Source organism: Passer domesticus, chromosome 2, assembly GCF_036417665.1.
Source record: "Passer domesticus isolate bPasDom1 chromosome 2, bPasDom1.hap1, whole genome shotgun sequence".
In the NCBI taxonomy this organism is placed as follows: Eukaryota; Metazoa; Chordata; class Aves; order Passeriformes; family Passeridae; genus Passer; species Passer domesticus.
Genome location: NC_087475.1, coordinates 40,204,426 through 40,228,319, shown reverse-complemented (window position 1 = coordinate 40,228,319; position 23,894 = coordinate 40,204,426). Strand labels below are relative to the sequence as shown.

The 23,894-nt window shown below is 55.7% G+C and overlaps 2 protein-coding genes and 1 long non-coding RNA gene across 3 annotated transcripts; 2 read left to right on the top strand and 1 right to left on the bottom strand.

The window, feature by feature from the left end:
* Positions 1–3,268: 3,268 nt before the first annotated feature.
* On the bottom strand, positions 3,269–12,697 carry ZIC5 (Zic family member 5). The gene is given in 4 exon segments (XM_064408364.1): positions 3,269–4,280; positions 8,725–9,616; positions 9,619–9,691; positions 9,693–12,697. Coding segments are annotated over 4 exon segments (2,307 nt in total). The 5' UTR covers positions 10,580–12,697; the 3' UTR covers positions 3,269–3,825.
* A 1,623-nt stretch (positions 12,698–14,320) lies between these two features.
* On the top strand, positions 14,321–14,883 carry LOC135293798 (uncharacterized). Its single transcript, XR_010355892.1, has 2 exons — positions 14,321–14,493; positions 14,600–14,883. It is a non-coding gene; the product is annotated as an uncharacterized LOC135293798 (long non-coding RNA).
* Positions 14,884–17,547: 2,664 nt separating this feature from the next.
* Positions 17,548–23,832, top strand: ZIC2 (Zic family member 2). The gene is made up of 3 exons (XM_064408363.1): positions 17,548–20,129; positions 21,857–22,020; positions 22,216–23,832. Exons 1-3 carry the CDS (start codon positions 19,127–19,129, stop codon positions 22,474–22,476), a joined length of 1,428 nt encoding a protein of 475 aa, XP_064264433.1. The 5' UTR covers positions 17,548–19,126; the 3' UTR covers positions 22,477–23,832.
* The last annotated feature ends 62 nt before the right edge of the window (positions 23,833–23,894 follow it).

Sequence of the window (23,894 nt, the reverse complement as noted above, 5' to 3'; positions counted from 1 at the left end):
TTCTTTGAGCCATATTCAGATGGGAACGTCTTGCTTGCCAATTGCCATAGAAATCCTAACACACCATGAAGATTGTCCAAGCGCCAAGCCTTCCGTTCTGGGCTAAATTACTTTGAAGTGGGGCAGGACGTGCACTGGTCAATGTTAACTCTATAGGGCGGGCAGGGAACACTAGGAGAGGGAGGTTGGAGGGGGGGGAAGCAGAAAATAAGAAGGGGAAACTTGTTTTAGACACTCTATACAAGGTTCTGCTCATTGTCAGATATCTTTTATCTTTTATATTTCCCATGAATGATTCATGTCTCGGTGGCTTTGTGTCGCCCTCCTTTTCACAAGAAACTTCATTAGGGAGCTATAAGTTTTCCCATTGATTGCAGCCCTCATTTATGAGTGTTTTTCTGCTTCGTATGTTGGTTATTGTCATTCTGCTTGAAACAACTCTTTGCAACCTGTTTCACCTTTACCACATTTAACAAAACTGACTTAAAAAACACTCTAACCTTTTGGTGAAACTGTTCTTGACATTTTGACCAGTCATTTTCGAGTACTGGTAAATTACGGGGCGGGGGCGCAATCACTCTGGGCTCGTTTAATTTAATTTATTTTATTAAAAAAGAAAACTAAAAGAGGAAATAATCCTGGAGGATGCCAACACACCATTCCGTCCGGTTTTTTCACGGATTTTACTCAGTTTCCCTCTCTCTAAATGAGAAACCTGTCCTCACTCAGCTTCTTAAAACTTCGGGGTTTTTCTCCTCCTTCATTCAATGATTTCCTGGCGTTATTTCTTGTCTGACCTCACTCTGTGTTTCAGAATCATCCTCTGGCATACGGTTTCGCTTATTTAGCTACTACCGAAGAGTAGTGCTATTTAACTCATGAATATCCTCAAGAGAATACTGCCAGGAAAATCTCCCTTTTTTGTTGTTGTTTTGTTGTTGCTGCTGTTGTTGTCGTCGTTTTGGTTTTTTCCTCAACAAAAACAAACATTTTAATTGATTAGGTTTTATATTCCGATTAGCCGTCCTTGAGAGAGATGAAGGATGTCATGTGTGTCAATGTCTGACCTGTGTCGCATCTCTGCCTGCCTGTCCCTCCCTCTCTTCCCTCTGTGCCCGGGGTGCCAGCAGCAGAGCCCCCAGCTGCTCCATCGTGCCCAGGCACCCCAAAATGCTCTGCCCGCCCCCGCCCTCGGCCCGGCTCCCGGGCAAACACCGCCAGGAGCGAGGCCGCAGCCCCGGGGGAGCAGGGCTGGCTCTGCCCGAGCATCCCTGCTCTGCCGGGCTGCAGAGCCAGGGCTACCCCCGAAGAGAGCCCTGTTTGCTCACACGATTCTCCGGGCAGAGCCGGAGTGTCCCAGCCGCCCCGACACCTCCCGGTGCTGCTCCTGCCCAGCTGGGAGGCCACGGCTGGGTCTGCATCTACCTGCTGACCCTCGGGGGGAAGAGGGGGTGTTTTGGTCTGTCTCTGCCCCTTGTCTGTTAGTAAGGCACATGCAATACATAGGAATAATATTTTTATTCATTTGCATGATTTTTTTTTGTTTGTTTGTTTTTACGGGGTTTACAGAGATGAAAAGTTTTAAATTAGCATTTTTTATTATTATTTAGGAGGTATCATGTGTCATAAAACTGTTGGGCAAGTGTGTGACCCTACGTGTAGCAAATACATAAAAATAGTGATATATCCCCCCGAGCCATAGTTTATAAACCCTGCCATGTCGTAATGTATAGTGCAATCTGTTATTGAAAAAATGCATAAATTAAAAAGTTCGGTTATAAATCAGCACCAATATATCTCTAATAAGATTACATTACATAAATTATTTTTTAAAAAGTTCATACCTCACTTTATTATTTTCTATTTATTCAAATGGGCTTTGAAAAACGAATAAAAAGCAAATTGAATGAGCTTTAAAAAATTATTTTCTATTCAAGTTTTCTGTTTGTTTTCAAAGTAACGCCTGCTTCTTTAGATCAAACACAACAATATGAAGACAACGTTTAAAGGCTTCCAGAGTGACAGCACCATGCACTGTACTAATAATATAATATCTCTATGAACTATACATAAATTTATATATTATCAGCACCAACACACCGCACGGAGGACATGCAGGAAGAGTCTGTTTCACATTACATCGTTCATTCAAGTAAGCTGAAAAATATAATGATTTCTTTTTTTTTTTGTACAAACCACATCATCATAAACAACAATCTATCACCAAAATTAATAAGATAATTCTTTGGTGTGCTCTGTACTGTTACAGGGGAGTAAAAAAAAAAAAAAAAAAAAAAAAAAAAAGGAAAAAAAAGGGGGAAAAGGGTGATGTCAGAAAATAAATTAATTTGACTGTACAAAATAATCGCGTTCACATACACGTTATTAACAATGACAAGACGACATCCACCATTCACGGCACACAAAACACATTTCCACAAGCCCTGGGGGAGGGGAGGGAGGCTGCCGCTTCTTCTCTCGGGGTCTCTGAGGAGGAATTAGTGCTCTTTACTTCATTTGCGCCCCGCTCCTGACTCAGGGCTCCAGGCCGGGGTGTCCCCCGTGGCCGCAGCCCTGGGCTGCAGGGCTGGCTTGCCGGGAGCTCTGGGGAGGGTGGCACCCCGAGCCCAGCCTGGCTCCCCAGCCCCGGCTTCCATCCCGGCAGCTCTGGTCCCCACCTCCCAGGTGACTCCGCCGGGCCACTCCGGGGGGGTGGTGAAAAGCACGCAGGCATCAGCTCGGTTGGAGAGATGAAATAATATACATAAAAATAATAATAAAAAGATAATCCCTCTGTGCCTGCCCCCTACTCCGGGACTCGTCAGGCCGGGGGGCTGCTCGCCCTCCCCACCCCCCAGGGGGCTGGAGGGAGCATGAGGCAAAGTCTTCATCTGAGAGACGAACTTTAAAAATAATAATAATTATAATCAGAGTAATAATAACACCAACCCCAAGGAAAGCAAAATTCGCAGAGTTTTCGTGTGGGTTTTTTAGGGAAAAAAATTCAAAAATGTATCACAGTATCGCAGTTGTCAAATAGCAGCGTGTTTCTTTTATTGTCTGGCTACGTTCTAGGAGCCATACAAGTACAAACCGTGGAGGAGTGAAAAAGGAGTCCTGCATCTTTTGTCTTTCCTTTCGTAAATCGTTTGCACAATGTTACGGCTAAGGGTGAAAGACAGGCTGGAGAGAAAATGCCGGGTGCAGGTGGGACCCCCCGACTCGGGTGAGAAACCCTCAATTACAAAGGAGCTGGACTGCAAGAGGGGTGGGGAAATGCATTTATTTCATTTTTTTTTAAGGGATGCACAACCTGTCCTTGACTAGCCGGAGCTTTAGCAGGTGCTGCTTTACAATCAAGAGGCTGCCGCTGACCTGGGGCTTTACCCAGGCCAAAGAGGAGGCTCTGGGGTGGCAGCTAAGGTACTTAATAGCCATTCCAGAGATCGGCTGGGTTCTGCTTCGCCAGCTTAATCTTGTTAAGAGCAATGGGCATGGGCAGAGTGGAAGATGGGCATCTCCGTTGACACCGTCCCCCTGCAAAATTGTGCGGCTCGGGTGACTGGGACAGCCCAGCCTGGCGTTATTAATGCTTTTATTTACCAAAAAAAAAAAAAAAAAAAAAAGGTCCGAGTCTCTTTAATTAAATTAGTTACCATACAAACACCATAGGGTTTCGTACATGGAATAAATAGCGCGAGTCAAACCTGATGGCACTTCCACGGCAGCCCCCCGTGCCAGGTGGCCGCCCCTGCGGCCCGGCCCAGTGCGGTGGGGCCGGGGCCACCGGCAGCTTGGCACGGCCCGGCACGGCCCGGCACGGCCCTAGGGAGCAGTTCTGCCTCCCGAGGTCCTGTGGGGCTCATCCTCCTCGGATGCCGGGGAGGTGTCGCGGCTGGAGGGCGTGCGGGGCCGGCGGGGAGCCCCCCCGGCCTGGCAGACGTACCACTCGCTGAGGTCGGTGACCGGCGGGGAGAGCGCGGCGCGGCGGCCGCGGGGCGGCTCGGCGGCGGGCTCGGCCTCGGGGGGCAGCGGCCCGTCGGGGGGCCCCGCCGCCGCGTAGCCCTGGGAGCCCGGCGGCGGGGAGGGCGGCGGCGACTTGCAGTGGATCTTCATGTGCTTCCGCAGGGAGCTGGGGTGCGTGTAGGACTTGTCGCAGCCGCGGATCTTGCAGTAGTAGGGCTTGTCCGAGGTGTGGACGTGGGAATGCTTCTTGCGGTCGCTGCTGTTGGCGAACTTCCTCTCGCAGCCGTCGAACTCGCACTTGAAGGGCTTTTCCCCTGCGGGGACACACGGCACGGTTACCGGGCCTGCCCGCAGCCCGCCCGCCGCACCGCAGCCCCTCCGCAGCGCGGCCCCCGGGGGCGAGCGGCAAGGGCAAACCTTCCCCTTCCCTCCTTTCCTCCCCTCCCCTTCCCCTTCTTTCCTCCCCCTTCGCGACAGTCGTGACATGCCCGAGGTTTGCGACTTTCCCCCCGTGTTTCGCTGCCCGTCACACGTCGCTGGCAGCCCTCAGGCCCCGAGTGCCGGGCTGGCGGCGGCAGGGCCCCCCCGGCCTTGTTTGCCCTCTGCGGCGCTCCCCTCGCACACGAGAAACCTTCATTACCGCTCTAATGACCGAGCCCAAACAAAACCTCTCAATGCCTTTGCCTGCGAGGGCTGGCGTTTGCCGGCAGCCTGGCTCGCCTGGCACATCTCCTGCGTAATCCTTTCCCAATGGGCACTGCGCTGGAGGAATAATTAGTTTGGGGAAAATAAAAGTAACACCTGTTTAAGCATCCCGACACAAAGGAGGGAGCAGCCCGCAGCCCGGACTGGGAACCTGCAGGTTAGGAGGACCTGCCCAGACATCGGAGATGAGGGCAGCATAGCTGGTTACCCTGGGCAAGTTTGGGTCTAAACGTGTGCGGATGATCTACTTTGAAGAGTTTTTTTAACCCCAGTTAAAGGGGTTGTGAAAATCAGCCCGGGGCGGTTAGCCGGGCGTACCTTTCTCTCCATGCTCGTCTCCTGCAGCACACCCTGGAATACATGTGCTCTGCTGCTTACAGCCATGTCCTTCCCCACAGCTCCCGAGCAGACCCTTCCTCACAGATCCCGAATAGGGCTGGGTAAGTGCCTCAAGCTGAGACACCAGAGGAAAAAGAAAAAAAGCGCCAGATCCCTGTACCGATGCTTTTTACAGCGAGTTTTTCTCACTCTGCTACACGTGAGTCCAGCACAGACAGACCTGCACTGATAACCTTTGTCATTACTATCGCGACTTTTGAGTCGCTATCGACATGGCTGATGTGTATTTTCAGATGTGATTTGCTCTGAGGGCTCAGAAATAACAACCCAGCGGGTCTCTCGGTGGACATTTTCTCCTTACTAACAAGAGATTTTTACTACTCCTCCCCTTTGTAAGATCGTATCGCGTTTATTATTTATTAAAATAATAATGGAAATAAGAAAACTATTTTTATTTTTAGAAGCAATTTCTTGGCTGTTACTATAGAAACATACACCTCCACAGCCTATTTATGCATCAATTTGTTCAATTAAAATCGACTCACCTACCACCAACGTGGTAGCGCTAGAAAGTGCAAAGTTTATGTTAAAAAAAAAAAAAAGAAATTTAAATTGTGCTTGGTGGGTTTTAAGTGCATGAAAACTTCTGCACACCCCCGAAACAAGCTTCCAACCACTTCGTTTGTTCATTAATTACTATTCATTTTTCTGGGAAAACAAAGCAAATCTGGAGGTTTTGGGCAGTTTCTAACTGTGTTACCCCAAGGATGAAGGCTCACACATTCTGCTGCTGGCCGTGACCTGCAGAGCCCGAATCACAGCCCCCTGAGAAATGCTCCAACGAGCTGGACCAAACCGTGCCCACCCCGTCAGGGCTTTAGGGAAATGTCTTTCCACCGGGCTTCACGCGTGGGCACCCTCCCCAGACTCCCGATCGCCACGATCAAATTCCCCATAAGTCCGGGACTGGCGAAGGTCCCCGTGTGTCCCCGTTATGCTGACGAGGGCATCACGTCAGAGTTTAACCATTTGTAGGTGGTTTGAGATGCCAGGCGCCGTCCCCTGACTCCTCCTGGCAGTAGCAGTGCGGGTGGAGGGGAGGGGCACAGATGGGGCTTGGGGTCACTTTTTTTGGAGGTTCTAGGGATGGCTGGAAGGAAGCCTGACCGTCCTGAGCATCGTCCTTGGCGAGGAAAAGCGCAAAATTGCAGAAGGGACTAGGTCCCCATTCCTCCTAGAATGCACCGGGTTTGGGAACAGTGATTTGTCCCCAAAATAGGGCAGTAGCTACAGAGCTTGCTATGCAGCCCCCCCGGTGGATGCTTCTGAGGAAAAAGAAAAAAAAAAAAAAAAAAAAGAAAAAAAAAGGGAAAAAAAAAGGAGAAAAAGGTCCCGAAAAACAAACGCTTCCTGAATTACTGAAATACTCTTCTTCTTCCAGAAGAATTACCAGAAACATGCAAAATCGCCTAATGATACGATTATGGTGTTATTATTTTTTCCCCCCTGGGTGCGCCAAACGCCAATAATATACAAATAGTTTGTAAATCTCTCCTGCTCCCAGGCTGCACATGACTAAGTTAAAGCTGAAGTGGCAAAATGACAGTAATTAATCTGATAGGAACGGGGAGAAAGTTTCGGATGCCTTGTTCACTCGAAGGCATGGGGAGAAATACGTAGGGAAAGACCCCTGTCGCCTTTGCCCTCCCATGGGCCGAGCTGTCATTCGAGGTGGGCTATTGCCCCCCACCCCGAGGGCTGCTTTGGTGCAACGACCCCTTCTGCGTGGATAGAGCCTTTCTTCGTGGGCTCACGCACAGACATCCTCCCGGGACTACGGGGAGCCCCAAGCTGGAAACTTCTCCAAATTTTCATTGCTAGAAGCCACGTCCCACTCATTGCCTCGGGGCAATGCTCGACCTCATCTAAGAGCTACGAGCTGCGCCCGAACACGCATTTGGGTTCTGGTGGGGGGCTCTTTTTCCCGGCTGAATCTCTCTGCCTCCACGCAAGCATCTCCCGGACTTCTTCCCACCTCCCTCCCGCCTGCCCCTTGGAGCTGAGATGGGTAAGGAGTTGAGGAGCCCAGGAAAGTCCGCGGTGAACTTTAGTTTTTCAAATAGATGAAAAACCGCGGGCCTCCAGCTAACTCATTCCACGGTGTCGTTAACACGACAACAACAAAAAGTGTCAGCCCTTACCCCCTCCTCTCCCACAGAGAACTCTGCCCCCACACCCCATCCCCGGCTCGGGGTGTAGAGCACTAGGCACCCTCAGGGCTCCGCTGCTACATATGGGCTCGTGCCTGACATATTCTGGAGATAAAAATCTATAATCCTTTCAGCCATGGGCCATTTGGTTTTACATCGGAACAACACGTTGTACGGTCGCCGCTTTTCTCTTCCCGAGCAGCAAACAATAAATCAAGAAAGCAATTACGGCAACTCCACTTCCTTAAGTATCCTCCAAGGAATAATATTTGTCTGCCACTATAAATCCCGGCTTCGTTCGTTTTCGGCAGTGTTTTACACCCAGATGGAAATGCGTATTTCGGGAGTGGCGAGGGATGAAGAGAAAGTGGGGGAAAAAACCCAAACCAAACCAAAAAAAGCCCATCAAAACCAAACCCAGAAAAATAAAACACTAAAAAGCTCAAAGACACCCCAAGCCCTTCCAGGGGCCCCCGCCTGTCCCCCGAGGCATTCCCCGGGGGTGCCGCTCCCTCCTCCCGTACCCCGCCGAGCAGTCGGGGCGACTTTGAAGTTTGCTTCTCAGATCCACAAAGGGAGGGAAGCGTCCTCCGGTGAGAGCCTTCCCCCGCCTCGCTCCCTGCTTCCCGGCTCCGCGGGTAGTGCCAGGAGCCTCGGCACCGGCGTCAGTCCGCTAGCCCAGCGGCGCGGGCAGCGCCGGCCGTGCCCTCGGCATCCCCCGGCGTTCCGCAATATCGGCAGCCCCGGCTGCGGGGCACACCCGGCAGCATCGCTGGTCCCGGCAGCAGGGACAGTCCCGGAACGGGGGCAGCCCCAGGAGCGCTGGCCGCAGCGGCAGTGCGGTGCTCCCGGTAGTACCGGCAGACCCGAGCACGGCCACCGCCGCCCGCAGCGCAGGGGAACTGCGCCCCCAAGAGCCCCCGCGGCCCCATCTCCGTCGGGCCAAGCGCCACCCGCCCGGCTCCGTCCCCGCCGACAGGAGCGGCAGGAAGAGCAGAGCCGGCGTCCTTCGGCGTGGCGGGGGGAAGCGGCAGAGCGCAGCGCTTCCCAGACGCGGGGTGAGCCCCCCGGGGTGCCCGGACAAGGGCGGCGGGAGCAGGGAAGGGCGAGCGCTCATCCTCTCCTCGCTCTTCCGCAGGGGCTGCTGCTCATCTTCCCCCGGCTCCGCGTTATTTATTAATCGGTGTATTTATCCGGTGCTGCCGGGATGCGGGGAGGTGGGTGGCGGAGGGGGTGGGGGTGGGGAGGGAGCGGCCCAAGGTGAAGGGGGGGCTGAAGGGGGGGGACACGACACGTGTGTGCAGGGCAGAGGGGCCGGGTGCGTGTACGTAGCTCTGTGTGCGTGGCCCGTGTGCTGCCGAATTACTTATTCATGAAAAAGTCACATGTTCGGCGGTGCGTAGGAGAGGAGGAAAAGAGGAGGAAAGGGGAGGAAAAAAAAAAAAAAAAGGAAGGAAACCCTTGCGGGGGTGGGGGTGGGGGGGTGGCGTGAAGAACAACCCACCTGTATGAGTCCGCTTGTGGATCTTGAGGTTTTCGGAGCGAGCGAAGACCTTCCCGCAGCCGGGGAAGGGGCAAGGGAAGGGTTTCTCTCCCGTGTGTACTCGGATGTGGTTGATGAGTTTGTATTTCGCTTTGAAGGGCTTGCCTTCACGGGGACACTCCTCCCAGTAGCACACGTGGCTGCTCTGCTCGGGCCCACCGACGTGCTCCACGGTGACATGGCTCACCAGCTCCTGCATCGTGCTGAAAGTTTTGGAGCAAGGCTTCCTACCGCCCGGTGGCGGCGGCGGAGGCGGAGGAGGCGGCTCCCGGTCGATCCACTTGCAGATCAGCTCTTGCTTGATGGGCTGTCGCATGTATCGCAGGAAGGCCCCAGCCGCCGCCGCCGCCGCCGCGGCCCCGACGTGGGCATGGTGGTGGTGGTGGTGATGGTGGTGGTGGTGGGGATGGGGGTGGTGCGGGTGCCCGTGGCCGGCCGCCGCCAGGTTGAGGTTGACGGAGCCGTAGCCTTGCAACGCCGAGGAGGAGGAGGCGGCGGCGGCCCCGTAGTGCGCCTCGGCGCGCCCGTAGAGCTCCCCGGCGGCGGCCGCCAGCCCCAGGCGCATCTGCCCGTTGAGCGGCGGGTGGCGGCCGGCGGGCGCGCCCTGCTCGCCGGGCGGCGGCGGCGGGAAGGCGGCGTGCGCCCCGTCGGTCGCGCCGTAGGTGCCGGCGGCCGAGATGAAGACGCCGTGCGGCGGCGGGTGCGGAAGGTGGGGGGAGCCGGCGGGCGGGTGCTGCTCGCCCAGCGCCCCGTGCACGGCGGCGGCGGCGGCGGGCAGCTCCCGCCGCAGGAGAAAGTCCCGGCCCGCCGCCTCCCCCGACGGGTATCCCGGGAGGGCGGCGGCGGGCGGCGCGTAGGCGGCGGCGGTGGTGGCGGCGGCGGCGGTGGCGGCGGCGGCGGCGGCGGCGGTGGTGGTGGTGGCGGCGGGCGCGGCGAAGGCGGCGGCGGTGAGCGCCTCGGGCGTGAGCTTGAGGGCGGCGGGCTGTGCCATGTGCTCGGGTCCGAGCGGCGTGAGGGCGCCGCCGGGGTCGCCGCCCGCGTCCCCGGGGTGGAGGTGGGCCGCGTGGTGGGGGTGGACGTGGTGGTTCCCCAGCCCCGGGAAGCCTGTCATGTTCTGGTGAGGATGGGGCTGAGCCGCTGCCAAATCCGCTAATCTCAGTGTCGGGTTCCTCTTGCTCAAAGGGGGCTCCATAACGACACAGCCGAGCCCATCTACGCTCGCTGTTGTTATTTTTTTCCCTTTACCCGCCTTCAAAAACATGTATATATTAAGCGGCTCTTTAACTTCTTTTGTCTGCGCTCCGAGCCCCGCGCATCCCCGGCCCCGCTCTGCCCGCCCGCGATTGGCAGAGCCCTCACCACACTTCGGCGGCGCGCTGGGGAATACGGCTCGGACACCGCGCCGGAGGGATTGGACGGACGGCGATGATTGGCAGCGGCCGGGGCCCCGCGATTGGCTCCCTTTCAGGCCGGCGGCGCCGCGGGGATCCGCCCCCGCCGCCCCCCGGGCCCCCCCGCGCCGCCCCCCGAAGTTGCACTCGCAAAACTTCGCGCGGGGCCCGGCGGGCGCGCCCGGCACCGCCCCCGCCGGCCGGCAGCACCGGGCAGCACCGGGCAGCACCGGGCAGCACCGGGCAGCACCGGGCAGCGGCTGCCCCGGCTCCCCAGGCACCGGACGGGGCGCCCTGCTCAGGTGCTCCGCCGTGTTTGCCTCTGCGGGGCCGTGGGGTTTCTCTCCTCGCCTGGCCGCAGCCCACACGGCTCCGCGCTCGGTTTCCTTATCTGTTTTTTTTTTTTTTTGGAGGGCCACGTTCATTCATGGATGAGGCGGGAAAGCGCTCCCTCATGCAACAATGCGCGCAGCCCCACACCCACGCGAGGCCGAGCCTGTGTGTACTCATGACCAAGGCACCACTAGGAGAAGGCGGCCAAAGTTTCCCTGAAAAGAAGACGGCGGGGGTTGGGATTCCTTTCCTTTAGAAAATAAACGAATAAGCGGGGAGGGGAGGAGGAAGGGGGCAAGTGGCACATGTTAGAGCCAAGTTTTGGGAGCCTGCGCTCGCTGCCGCTTTGGGGCTTCCTCCTCCCGCAGCGGCTTCCCGGGGCATCCCGTGGGGAGAGCCCCCCACGCCCCTCGGGGCCCGCCAGCCGCAGTCCAGGCAGCTGCATCCCCTTCAGCCCGAGCTCAGCAGCGGCGAAACAGAGATGGAACCCCCGCAGCGATACCGGCCCCGAGCATAAATGCTCCTCGACTCTTTAGGATGTCGGAAGGTGGGTTGGGAAATGAGGGTCTCCGGCCGGTGTGTGTTAGCCCTGAGCTGCTGCCCCAGAGGAAAAGGCAGGAAAAGTGGGAGCTCTCCTGAAAGGGGGCAGAGGTAGAGGACGGGCGGGGACAGTGATGGGACCGCCCCTGGGGTGCGGGGTGTGCTGGTCCTCGAAAGCGAAGCGCTTTGTGGAGCGCCGAAAGTGGCCCGTCGGTACAAAGGATGCTGCCCTTTGAGGGGCTTGACTAGGCAAGGCCGGGATTTCCCTGCGAGCCAAAAGGGGAAAGGAGCATTGTCGTGACTTTTCTCTGGGAGGAGAAGTAGCTTTCACTGATATGTCATCTGCTTTCTCCAGGCTTTTGGTCCCCCTGGGAATGCCTTGAGCCCCGCGCTCCCGGGAAGTGCAGGCAAGCTGGCTGCCCTTCCCTGCCTGCGGGATAGCCAGAGACGCTTCTCCGCCTCTCCAGGAGAGGAAACGGGGCGGGGGAGGCCAGCGGACCCACACGCACCTCGGCTCTCCCCGGCCACATAATCCCCTTGACGAAACTACATCTGTGCGCCTTGGCCGCTTCCCTGTGCCAAGCCAGTTCAAAGGAAGCCCCGTGCTGGTCCGGCATTTCCTGGGCCAGGCTCCAGGCTCCCCCTCTGCCTCTCCCGCCGCTACTCGCGGGGGGAAACTCGCAGGATTTGGCCCACGGCTGCCAAAAGCGGGGTGAGAGGCTCTAGGGGGAGCTCAAGGGGGAGAGAGACCCGCCGGTTCCCTTCCTTCTCTGCCTCCACCGGAGACGAGCCAGTGCTCCCGGCTCGTGTGGCCGCCGTGGGGGTTTCAGTGATGCTGCAAGGCAAGGAATGGGAATAAATGATCCCCGGGTTTTAAAAGCGGCTGCTCGATGGTTTTATTGCACAGTAAAAACTTCACGCAAAGTAGCCATACGCATGTACGGGTATTTATAGACACGTATTTTCTACATGTCCATCCAAATAGTGCCCTCCCTCCTCTCCAAATTCTGTGTGCATCTCTGGAGCAAGGTCCAGAGATGGAATGGTTTGATGGGAGATGCTGTGGAGGTGAACAACAAGTATCACAGCTCCGCGGAACCTTCTGCATGCCTCCTTGTCCCTCGCCTGTTAAACGCAGGTGATGTGTATCTGTCATCGATTTAATATGTCTTAATTCAAATATATACCCCGATCAATTTCTTTTTATGAGAGGCTATAAAAAAATTGAATTATTTTATAGCTGGCTAATAGGCAGCTGACCTGCGACTGTGGGGAGGGAGGGGTTGATGGAGACTCACGTGGAAATTCCCTCATTTTTAGGACTGGCTGCAAACGCCGGGCAGAGAAGGTGGCTGCCCGCGCAGGGACAATTTTGGACGCTGCCAGCTCCAAAAGAGCCATGAAGAATTTAAAGCCCGTTAGCTCACCGACACCAGCTCAGGCCCAGGCTGCCGCTGCCCCCGGGCTGCAGCAGAGGGGAGGGGTGCTGTGCTACCCCACAGCCCCCCACAAGCCCGACAGCGCCCGTCGGGGGTCGGAACGCGCCCTGCTCCCGCGGCGGAGCCGGCTGCAGAGCCCTCCCGCAGCGCTCCGCTCGCCGGCAGCCCTGCCAAGGGACATCGGGGGAGGCTGCAGAGGCGGGGTGAAAGCCTGGAAGCCTTCAAATTTATTTCGTAAAGCTTCGTCTATAAACTGAGCTCGGGCTTTAGGAGGTGTTTAACCGTAAAACGCTGTGCTGTGAGCTGCATTATGTAAATGTATGCTAATGATCATGAACACCATTTACAAACAATCGTCTTTAATGCACGTCTTATTGATAGTTAGGGAGCGGGGAGCAATATTTTATAAGGTGTAAAACATTCTTCTGAGGAACCATTAGAAAGGGAGCGCTTTAGACTGCCGCTTTCCCCGGGAAGACCTGCAAGACTCCCCAAAAACGCTAGAAAAGCCTGCCCTCCTCCCGACCCGTCGCGGGTGCCTTTCTGCGCTCGTGGGGCTGCTCTGCGGCGCGGGTCCCTCCCCGAACATGCGGCATCGGAGGTGGAGTCCGCCCGTGGCAGGAGGGAGCGCCCCGAGCCGCAGCCCCGCGGAGACCGCCCGGGCGGGACGGAGCCACGGCACCCCGCTCACCGTCCCGTCTGGGGGATAGCACGGAGGGGACCTCGGCCGAGAGGCACCAAAGGGACAGTAGCGGTATGGCAGTGAGACTCCCCATCCCTTCTTTATGGAGGGGCTCAGCGGATGGACAACACACACTCTTAAAAATTAAATTTCTCCTGTCGTCGCACCGTGCGTCCAGGCTGCAACCTGGGGCTGACACAAGGATCCGGGGCTAGGGGCTGTCGGGACAGGGAGCCGCCGCACCTTTGGGACAGGGATTTACCAGGATACGTTTTGGAACTGTTGTGTTCAGTGCGCGCATCGCCAGGGATAGAGGGGCCATCCCCTTTGGGGTTTGCTCAGTTAGGGACAAAATAAGGGGGGAAAAATCCCTTCCTTCTATCTATCTATCTATCTATCTATCTATCTATCTATCTATCTATCTATCTATCTATCTATCCATATATAGAAAGAAAGAGGTAAAGAGAGAGGCGGTCTCAGGAAACCCAGGCCAAATTTTGCTCTGCTCTCTCTCTCTCTTTCCCACTTCCCCTCTCTCTGAACGTCACCGTTGGAAGAAGCTGTTGAGATAAATCAAATAGTGACACTTTGACGGCTTTACTTGTATAAGCAATATGGTTACCATATGGCATTGTTATTTATGAATGACAGCATAAATTGTATTACAAAGTCCATCGCGCTTTATTGGGACGCTGCTCCCCTGCCTCTAACGTTTATATGGGCATCTCCAGATGGAAAAAGGTGCATCTAATAAAACCCGGCAGTGCTGCGGCAGACCCGTTTTGGGGGGCGTTGTGCCGGGTCCGTGCTGCCTGCAGAATGAGCGGCGCAGTGGGGCAGGGCGCGCAACATACGCGGCGCTGCGCGTCCCTCAGCGGCAGCAGGGCAGGGCAGGGCAGGGCAGAGGCACCGGCTCCGCTCGGCCGAGGTTCCCGTCCTGGAAAAAAGTGCTACACTGCTCCTGGCCCCCGCCGTCTCACGGCATTACCGCCGAGAGCGGGGTTTTATAAATATATAAGAGCAACTGAATGAACAATAAATATTAATGGCACGAAAGTGAGGTGCTCCTTCCTTCTGTCCCTGCCTAGTGTATTTTCTTTCCTTTTTTTTTTCTTTCTTTTTTTTTTTTTTTTAGTTTAAAAAAAAGCATTTAAAAGTTACAGCTTTGGCTGAGATTTTCATTATTTCCCCTATTTCTTTTACATTACTCTGCCGGTAGAGCCTGACAAAGAACTTTTGTCTCGAAGTGTGTGTTTTACAGAGGGAGGCTAGAGGACAACACATGTGGTCTTCACGGGTCATAGGTCGAACGGCCTAGAAGTGGCTCGGATCGGCACCATCAAAGGTAACCTGCAACTTAATATCCTGTTGATGAGCTTGTTGAATTTATGAGTGTCTGTGATACAGACAACGGTGCAAGTGATGCTGCTCAACTGGCCTCTTCTCACCAGGCTATGGGCCGGCCACACTCTCCCTCCTGGTCCCCTTGCTGCGTTGGAAGGCTGAATTTTGGGGGAAGGACACCCTCTTCCCCCTTTCTCTCTCACATGCACACACCCCTCTCCGGTGGGTCCTTCCGCCTCTTTTTCCCGACGAGGCCGTGGCCAGCCGCATCCTCGCACGGGCACAGCCCCCGGCCCCACCGCAGCCTGCCCCCCACTGCAGCACCCATGGCTGCCGGGGAGGGGGCATGCAGGAAGGGGGCGCGGAGCCTCCCCGGGGGGCGGTGACACCTCTCGGGAAAGGGTTAGAAAGAGAAGGCGATATATGCAGTTCAGGGGAAACAAGAAATTGCTCTCCCTCGTCCCGCCTTCCCCCCTCCACACCCCTCTCCAGCTCCCTTCGCATCACCAGCCCGTAAGAACAAGAGAAGAGCAGTTTTAAAGCGAATTAAGGAAAACTTACAAAGAAGGGAAAGCTTTCCCGGGGAAGCTGACGTTTGCTCTGTAGGTCTGGCACCTCCAGAAACCTGTTGAAAAACTTCCTTCAATAAAACAGTTTACCACCGGCTTCGGGTGACCACTCGCTTTCCTCCCCGAAAGCTGCCATGAGCCGCAGGCTGTGTTCCTGGCGGTGGCCCGACAAGGGAGTGCGGGGCTGGCTGCCGGTGCCTCTGCCCCCCTCCCTCCTTCCCTTCCTCCCTCGCTCCCTTCCCTTGTTACCCTGTGACACGGGGGAAAGGGGTTTTGCGGTTCAGAGGCAAATAAAGCACTTCTTAGGAGGGACGGCGACGTGACTTTGAACTTGGATCAGCTCCTCTGTTTCCTGCAGAGAGAGTAGGGCTGGAGCCCTGAAAGAATAGCAGAGAGCGGCCAGCCAGCGGGGGCTCCGGATGGAATTCACTGCGTCCCCCCGAAAGAGCCCCGATGCCGGCACCGCTGAGCAGGCAGAGCCAGGGGCGAGGGGAGGGAAGGCAGGAAATGCAGAAAAATAAGGTAAGGAGAAGAAAGAAAAAGGAGACTAAATGATAAAGGAAGTGAAAAAAATGAATAACAGAGAAAGGAAAAGAAAGGAAAAGAAAGGAAAAGAAAGGAAAAGAAAGGAAAAGAAAGGAAAAGAAAGGAAAAGAAAGGAAAAGAAAGGAAAAGAAAGGAAGGGAGGGAGGAAGGGAGGAAGGGAGGAAGGGAGGAAGGGAGGAAGGGAGGAAGGAAGGAAGGAAGGAAGGAAGGAAGGAAGGAAGGAAGGAAGGAAGGAAGGAAGGAAGGAAGGAAGGAAGGAAGGAAGGAAGGAAGGAAGGAAGGAAGGAAGGAAGGAAGGAAGGAAGGAAGGAAGGAAGGAAGGAATAGAGAAATAGAGGAAGAGAGAAAGAGGGAAAGAAGGAAAGAAGGAAAGAAGGAAAGAGAGAAGGAAAGAGAGAAAGAGAGAAAGAAAGAAAGAGAGAGAAAGAGAGAAGAGAGAAAGAAAGAAAGAAAGAAAGAAAGAAAGAAAGAAAGAAAGAAAGAAAGAAAGAAAGAAAGAAAGAAAGAAAGAAAGAAATTTGTATGAATATTCACCTTTGCTATTATTTTTTTCCCCAAAACTGTTTTGAACTGCCAGTTTTCTTGCACATATTTATTCTTTTTCTAATCTTAGATGTAGTAAATTATTTTAAATCGAGGTGGGGGGGGAGTGTATGCGAACGTCTAGTTTTCTGTGTGATTTTTTTCACTAATCTGGAGGCAGACGATGCAGGAGACCAAGCTTTCCTCTTCAGCTTGGGCTCTCAAAATCCCCAGCAACGGTGAAGGACTGCGCTCAGACCTCCGCCTCGAAATCTTTTCAGAGAAGGAAAATAGAATTTGTTCGTAGTCTGTTCCTGGGAGCCTGGGGGGTCAGGACAAGGACAGCATATGCTCCCAAGCTACAGCCTGGAAAGGCAAGATCTGGGGAGCAGACACTCCTGCCTGCAAAGGCAGGACAGAAATGACAGCGAGCAAAGAGAAAAAGGCTGTTGGCATCAGAGGTGCAGCTCTGCATTAATATTCGGTTTATCTCCATTGCCCATTTCCGATTAGAAGGAATCCCACTTCTTCCCAGTTTGAATCCTCGCCTTGTTCAAAGACTAATGTCCGGTACCGGCACATTTCAAACACTTTCGGACAGTCTTGGAAATATTTTAACCATTTAATGACAATGATGGGAAAGACCTTGGTTGGTAGGCAGCGTTACCTTTGCCTTCCTTCCTTCCTTCCTGCTTTCCATCCATTCATCCATCCATCCATCCATCCATCCATCCATCCATCCATCCATCCATCCATCCATCCATCATCTCTCCCTTGGACGCTGTGGGTCCAGGTTTGAGCCTGCCTGTGTCTGATGTGGGATTTAATGCCATGAGGAGTCATAGGAAGAATGTCGAAGGGAGAATTTCAAAAAGACCCTCCGAACCACACAAACCCTTATATTTTGGGCTGCTTCTCTGCCAAGCAGAGAACTGATGGGTACACAGACGCAAGGTTTCGTGCAGGGCGGTTAAGACTGCAAACGTTATGCCAGGCTTTGATTTTTACAAAGCCTTATTTATTGGTGAGCTGCTGGCCTCGAGATGATTATTTTTCAGCCACTACAAAACAAACCGAATCAGGGGCCAGACGTGTATTTACTGGAGGGGGAGGGGAAGGGGACTTGTTTTCTGTGTGTGTGTGTGTGTGTGTGTGTGTGTGTGTGTGTGCCGGCTTTATGCTTTTTATTCCTGCCATGTAAGAATCCGGTTTCCAAATAACAATGGCAGGGTGGGGTTTTGGGTAGGGATTTTTTTTTTCGGGTTTGTTTTTGTTTCTTTATTCAAGAAAGAGAAAAGAAAAGGAAAACTCCTAAAGCATCTGCTCTCAGATACACATTCACAACACATGCAGATCGCAGATCGACTTCTCTGCTCCCACATAAGTGGTTTAAAAGACCAAACAGCCAGGGCGACGGTTCCGTCTTATGTTTTAATTTTTATTTGATTTGGGTTTTTTGGTCCCAGCCACCCTCGCCCCTTCAACGTGACTTTTATTTGATTCCCCCCTCGCTCCCTTTATCGATCACGGGCTTCATCTGCTTTAGCCGAAATGAGGAAAGGGGCTGCGGGGGTTATATTTTAAGCCCCTCGCTTTGTTTGTTTGCCTCCCGAGGCAGGATCACATGCCAAAGCGTACATCGATATTTTCCGAGATCGGCGCGCCTCTCCCCGCGCCACCCCTTCCCCTCGCCGCGGGGGAGACGGTCTGGGGGGGGGGGGGTGGGGGGGGGGTGACTCCCCCAAAAAATCAAGAAGCCACCGGCAGTGCGGGGCTGAAGGCGGCCGCCGGCGCCGAGCGGGCCCGTGCGGTGCGGGGCCGGGCGGGGGCCGGGCGGCGCGGGGCGATCGGCGGTGGCACGGCGGGGCGCGGGGCGGGCGCTGGGGCGGGCAGGGCTCGGGGCGGCCGCTCCGCCATTAGCCGGTGGCCGGGGGCGCCCGGATGGACGGGGCGGCTCGGGCCAATGAGCGGGAGCCGGGAGAGCGGCCGGGCGGCGGGTGAAGGCGGCGTTGGGAGAGGAGCCGCCAGTGCGGGCGGGGAGAAGGAGAGAGGCCGGGGGAGGGAGGGAAGAAAAAGAGGGGGAGGGGGGGAATAAAAAGCCGCCGCCTCAGCAGCGCCCACCGAAATAAACAGAAGAGCGAAAGGCAGCGAGGGCCCGGGCGGAGCGGGGCTGCAACTCCGCCGCCGCGGCGCTCCGGCACTCCCCGGCCCCTTCCCGCCCCCCGCCTCCCCTCCCCACCCCCACCGCCGCCCTTATTGTTTTTAATCCGCCTCCGGCACCCCCCCCTCCTTGCCCCCCTCCTCACGCCCCTCCGCCGCGGCGGGCGGGGGCTGCGCGGCGCGGGGCACCCCCCGGGTCCCTTCGCTCCGTGGGAACCCGCGGCTGCAAGTTTTTCTCCGTGAGAGACACCGCTAATGCCCGGCGGAGGATAAAACGAGAAGCGGAGGCCCGGGGGCGGCGGGGGGCTCGGGGCGGCGGCGAGGGCCGCGGCCCACGCGGGGAGCGGCGCGGGGCCGGGCGGGCGGGGGTCGGCGGCGCTGACATCCCGGTGGCGGCGGAGGAAGCGGGGGGGCGGCGGCGGCGTGTGCGCGGGTCTGTGTGTGTGTGTGAGTGTGTGTGTGCGTGCGTGTGTGCCGCAGGGAACGGCGAGGCGAGCCTTCCCCCCCCCCGTCCCCAGCCCCGTCCCTCCCCTGCTCCCCCTCCCCTCCCCTGCCCGCCCCCGCCTCAGCTCCTTTAATACACTTTGGTTCTCCGCTCGCCTTTGGACTCTGCTCTGCCTGGCTCCGGATACGACTCCGCCGGCGGCGGCTGCGGCGGCATCGGGCCGGAGCGGGCGCGGGCGGCGGCGGCGGCGGCGGGGGGACGCGGCGGCTGCCGGGGGGAAGCGGAGCGGAGCGGCGGCGGCCCCGCGCCCGGGCGGGCGGGCGGCGGCAGCCCGGAGGCGGAGGCTGTAGCGGGGCGGCGGCGGCGGCTGCGTCCCCGGAGCGGCGCGGACCATGCTGCTGGACGCCGGCCCGCAGTTCCCGGCCCTCGGAGTGGGCACCTTCGCCCGGCACCACCACTCGGCCGCGGCGGAGATGCAGGACCGGGAGCTGAGCCTGGCGGCGCAGAACAGCTTCGTGGACTCGGCGGCGGCGCACATGGGCGCCTTCAAGCTCAACGCCGGCGCCCACGACCTCTCCCCCGGGCAGAGCTCGGCGTTCACCTCGCAGGCGCCCGGTTACCCTGCCGCCGCCCTGGGCCCCCACGCCGCTCATGTCGGCTCCTACTCCGGGGCGCCTTTCAACTCTACCCGGGACTTCTTGTTTCGCAGCCGGGGCTTCGGGGACTCGTCGCCGGCCGGCGGACAGCACGGCATCTTCGGCCCTGCGGCCGGCAGCCTGCACCACCCGCACACGGACGCTCAGAGCCACCTCCTCTTCCCGGGCATCCACGACCAGCACGGTCCCCACGCTTCCCAAAATGTTCTCAACGGGCAGATGCGACTGGGCTTGCCGGGGGAGGTATTCGCCCGGTCGGATCAGTACCGCCAGGTTTCCAGCCCCAGGACTGACCCTTACTCGGCGGCTCAGCTGCACAACCAGTACGGCCCCATGAATATGAATATGGGCATGAACATGGCAGCCCACCACCACCACCACCCAGGTGCCTTTTTCCGCTACATGCGGCAGCAGTGCATCAAGCAAGAGCTCATCTGCAAGTGGATCGATCCCGAACAGCTGAACAACCCCAAAAAAAGTTGCAATAAAACTTTCAGCACCATGCACGAGTTGGTCACCCATGTCTCGGTGGAGCACGTTGGGGGACCCGAGCAGAGCAACCATGTCTGCTACTGGGAGGAGTGTCCCCGCGAAGGCAAACCTTTCAAAGCGAAATACAAACTGGTCAATCATATCCGAGTGCACACGGGAGAGAAACCCTTCCCCTGCCCCTTCCCTGGCTGCGGAAAAGTTTTCGCCAGATCAGAAAATCTCAAAATTCACAAAAGGACGCACACAGGTAATTCGGGTTTCTTTCGCCAGATTTCCTCCCTCTGCCCGTGCCTATATACGTGTGTATAAATATATGTGTAAACTGATAGATACTCAGACAGAATGATGTTAAATTAGGAGAGTGATAAAATAAGCTTCCAGTTTATTTTTTTTAACCCTCTCCATCATATGGCTGCGTTTGTTTTGGTTTCTTCCCCAGCAGCATACACCCCCCCTCTCCATTCCAGATTTCGAAAGGATATTTTACCGATTTGTTTTAATCTGGGAGTGAGAGCTGTAGATTCGCGCTGAGGTTCAGCAGAGTCTTTCCGCAGAAACGCGGAATACACCGCGAACCAAATTTTGCCGTCTTGCTAAAATACGGGAAGACATCCGTCCGTCCATCCATCCATCCATCCATCTGAAACGCCTTAGTCATTTGCTCTATGCAACGTATTTGCGTAAAACTTCAGCGCTTGTGAGCATGGCTTTTATTTATGGATACTGAGAGAAACTATATAAATACGTGCAAAATCAATCATTAGTCCTAAATCCCGTTAGAAGTGGCAAAAAGTCCCTTTCTGGGAATGTTTTCCATTAAATTTAAATGGTGTGAGCAAGGCAATAAAATTTTCTCATTTAAAAAAATTGTTTTTAAAGTCTCACTCGATGTGATTTAAGGTGTTTTTGCAACAGTTTATTAAATTATGTAATAGGGAACAGAGGATTTGAGGTTCGGAAACTTCCACCCAAATCAGGTGGAAGAGGGTCGAGGGAGCTCAGGCTTTCCTGATGGAAAATCGCCTGAGCCGAAGGGTAACAAAAATAAACGCATCCTCCCGCCTCATCTATTATTCATTTACTACTCCTGCCGGCTCAAACCGTGCCAGACTATTTCATAAAAGACGGCCAAATATTTTAGCGACTTCCACTCCAAATATTTACCCGGAGAAAGGCTAAAAATCTCGAGGCCTATTGTTTTCTCAAGTGCTAAGCCCGATGCGAGGTGCGAGACGAGCTTTAACAAGGTTTAAAATTTGAGAAATGTATTTGCATGAGATGCCCGCACTGAAGTCATTGTGTCTGAGCGGATGTCTTTAAGAAACAATTTAGGTGCTAATGGAATCTAATGTTAAATGCTTCCCCCTCCAAAGGCGGGGGAATGTGGAGTTCTCACCTCCAAAGTACTCCCCGGCATTTGGAGTCCTGGCAGCCGGGCGAGAGGAATCCCTATGAAAATTAAATGAAGTATTTTACAGACGTTTAGTTTTCCCAGCGGATGTGCGTTTATCTCGAATATCCATACACGAAACAATATACCCGGCCTTAAATCTGTCGGTAATGGTTTCCAGTTTAACAGGATAGCGGATTTGGTACCGAGGCGAAACGGCTCGGTGATGCTTGCTTTTTTTTTTTTTTTTTTTAATCGTCTTTCTTCTTCAATCTCTTTCGGGGCTGGCTATGTGTGTCGGCACCGCTCGAAATAAAATCAGGCAAGATGCCGGGACGGGGACACCCCCGGGGTTTTGGTAGGAAAAGCAGGAGGGGGACGGGGGTTGCCTCGCTTCAGGGCAAGGCGTGAGCGCTGCGGCCCTGCGGGTACCGGGACACAGACTCCCGGCCCCTCGCTTTGGGAAACTGCTGTACGGAGCGACGGGCAGAGGAGGGCGAGGGCGGGGAAACCCTGCGCGGGGCCGTGCGGGGTTTGCGCGGGGGCGGCCGCGCTCACCCCGCTGCTGCGCCGCTCTCTTGCAGGGGAGAAGCCCTTCCAGTGCGAGTTCGAGGGCTGCGACCGGCGCTTCGCCAACAGCAGCGACCGCAAGAAGCACATGCACGTCCACACCTCGGACAAGCCCTACCTGTGCAAGATGTGCGACAAGTCCTACACGCACCCCAGCTCCCTGCGGAAGCACATGAAGGTACCCGGCCCCGCAGCCGGCGGCGGGAGGCGGGAGGGCGGCCGCCCCGCGCCGGGAGCCCCGACGGGGCGGCGGGCGGCGGGCGCGGGGCCCAGGGGCGGCGGAGGGCCGGGCCGGCGGCGGGGGGCGCGCCCGGGGGGCGGCCGCGGCCTCGCCATCCCCCCTCCACCCGGCCGTGTTGCCTTTGCCCCCCAGGTGCACGAGTCGTCCCCGCAAGGCTCCGAATCCTCCCCGGCCGCCAGCTCCGGCTACGAGTCCTCCACCCCGCCGGGGCTGGTGTCCCCTAGCGCCGAGTCGCAGAGCACCAACAACCTGTCCCCTGCGGCGGCGGCGGCGGCGGCGGCAGCGGCGGCGGCCGTGTCCGCCGTGCACCGGGGCGGCGGCGGCGGCGGCAGCGGCGGCGGCGGCGGCGGCCACAGCGGCCTTTCCTCCAACTTCAACGAGTGGTACGTGTAGGGCCCCGCCGGACTGCTCTGCACGGCCCCGCCGCGCCCTGCCCGCCCCGGCGGCGGCGGTGGCGGTGGCGGCGGGCACGAGGGACCGAGCGAGCCCGCCGGAGACGCGCCGGGAGAGGCCGCCGCACCCGCCGGCAGCGAAATGACGGCCGAGCAGGATGGGGACAGGGGGCCTTCATTTCCCCATACCCTCCCGCCTTCGCGTCTTTTTTTCCTTTTTTTTTTTCTTTTTCCTTTTTTTTCTATTTTTTGGTTGGATTTTTTCTTTTTGAAAACATTTTGAACCAGCAAAAAATTTCCAAAAACTACGTGCTGAAAAAACATAAGAAAATGAGTAAATCAACGGAGGAACGGAAAGGGGAGAGAGAGAGAGAGAGAAACAGCCCCATGCGCCACCAACACATCACCCAGCTAAAAGATTCCCAAGCCGGCGGAAAGAAACTCTCCCTCCGGAGTCTTCAGACAAAAGATCAGAGACTCAAACTCCTCTGGTCCCCGCGCCTCCCCGCCCGGAGCAGCCAGCGCCCTCCCGTCCCACGAACTGTGTACATAGCGGCCCTCTCCTTCCTCCGGCGAGGTGGGGAACGAGGTTTTCCTGGATTGTCGGTGTATAGAAGTTCGTCCCGTTTGTAAACCGCGGATTGGTCCCCTTCTTCTTCTTCTTCTTCTTCTTTTTTTTTTTTTTTTAATCTTTCTTTTTTCTCCCCCCTTTCTCCTTCCCCGAGAAAGTGATGGACTTGTTTTCTTTTCTCCCGCTCTCCCTCCCCACTTCCTTCTCTTCTCCTTTTTTAGTTCATCCCTTTTAAAAAAAGTAACGTGGAAGAAAAAAAAATGGTTTCTTTTGTAATTGTGATATCTTGAATATTGTGTTCCTTTTTAAGAAGCAACTTGATTGTAAACTGCATTTCAACTATAGACTGGGGAAGAAATACCGTGCCAAAGTCTCCATTCTGTTACTCACAGACACACACACGAACAACAACGCTTGTGAATGTATTTTTCTGTTAGCTGGGTTTACATGTGATGTTTTAGTGCTTTTGCAAGTTCAATTTGTTAGTTCCTGTTCGGAAGATTGTGAGGAAAAATAAACGTCGTGCCGTTAGCTTTTCCGTAATAACGCCCTTCCTCCTGTAAATACCTGTTACCATATTTATCCATTTGTAATTAAATTATGGTATTAACTTGCTACAGAGGAAACAGTATTTATAAAGAATGTTTCTTAACTATAAATATGTACAATTGTGAGCATAAACTGTTTCAGATTTTTTATTTGAAGGTTTAAGTGGTTTCATCATTTCTTGTGATATGTTTTGAGAGTAATGCATACAGAAATATAATAAAACGTGTTGAAACTGCACGAGCTGTTTCCTTTTTATGCCAAAGGCTCTCTAAAACCTGCTATAAGGTATGTGATAAGCG

What these genes read in the sequence shown, in the direction of transcription:
- ZIC2 (XM_064408363.1), top strand. Translation starts at nt 19,127, where the DNA reads ATGCTGCTGGACGCCGGCCCGCAGTTCCCGGCCCTCGGAGTGGGCACC. An exon ending in TCACAAAAGGACGCACACAG is followed by an intron (nt 20,130 to 21,856) that starts GTAATTCGGGTT and finishes GCTCTCTTGCAG; the next exon opens with GGGAGAAGCCCTTCCAGTGC. An exon ending in CCCTGCGGAAGCACATGAAG is followed by an intron (nt 22,021 to 22,215) that starts GTACCCGGCCCC and finishes TTTGCCCCCCAG; the next exon opens with GTGCACGAGTCGTCCCCGCA.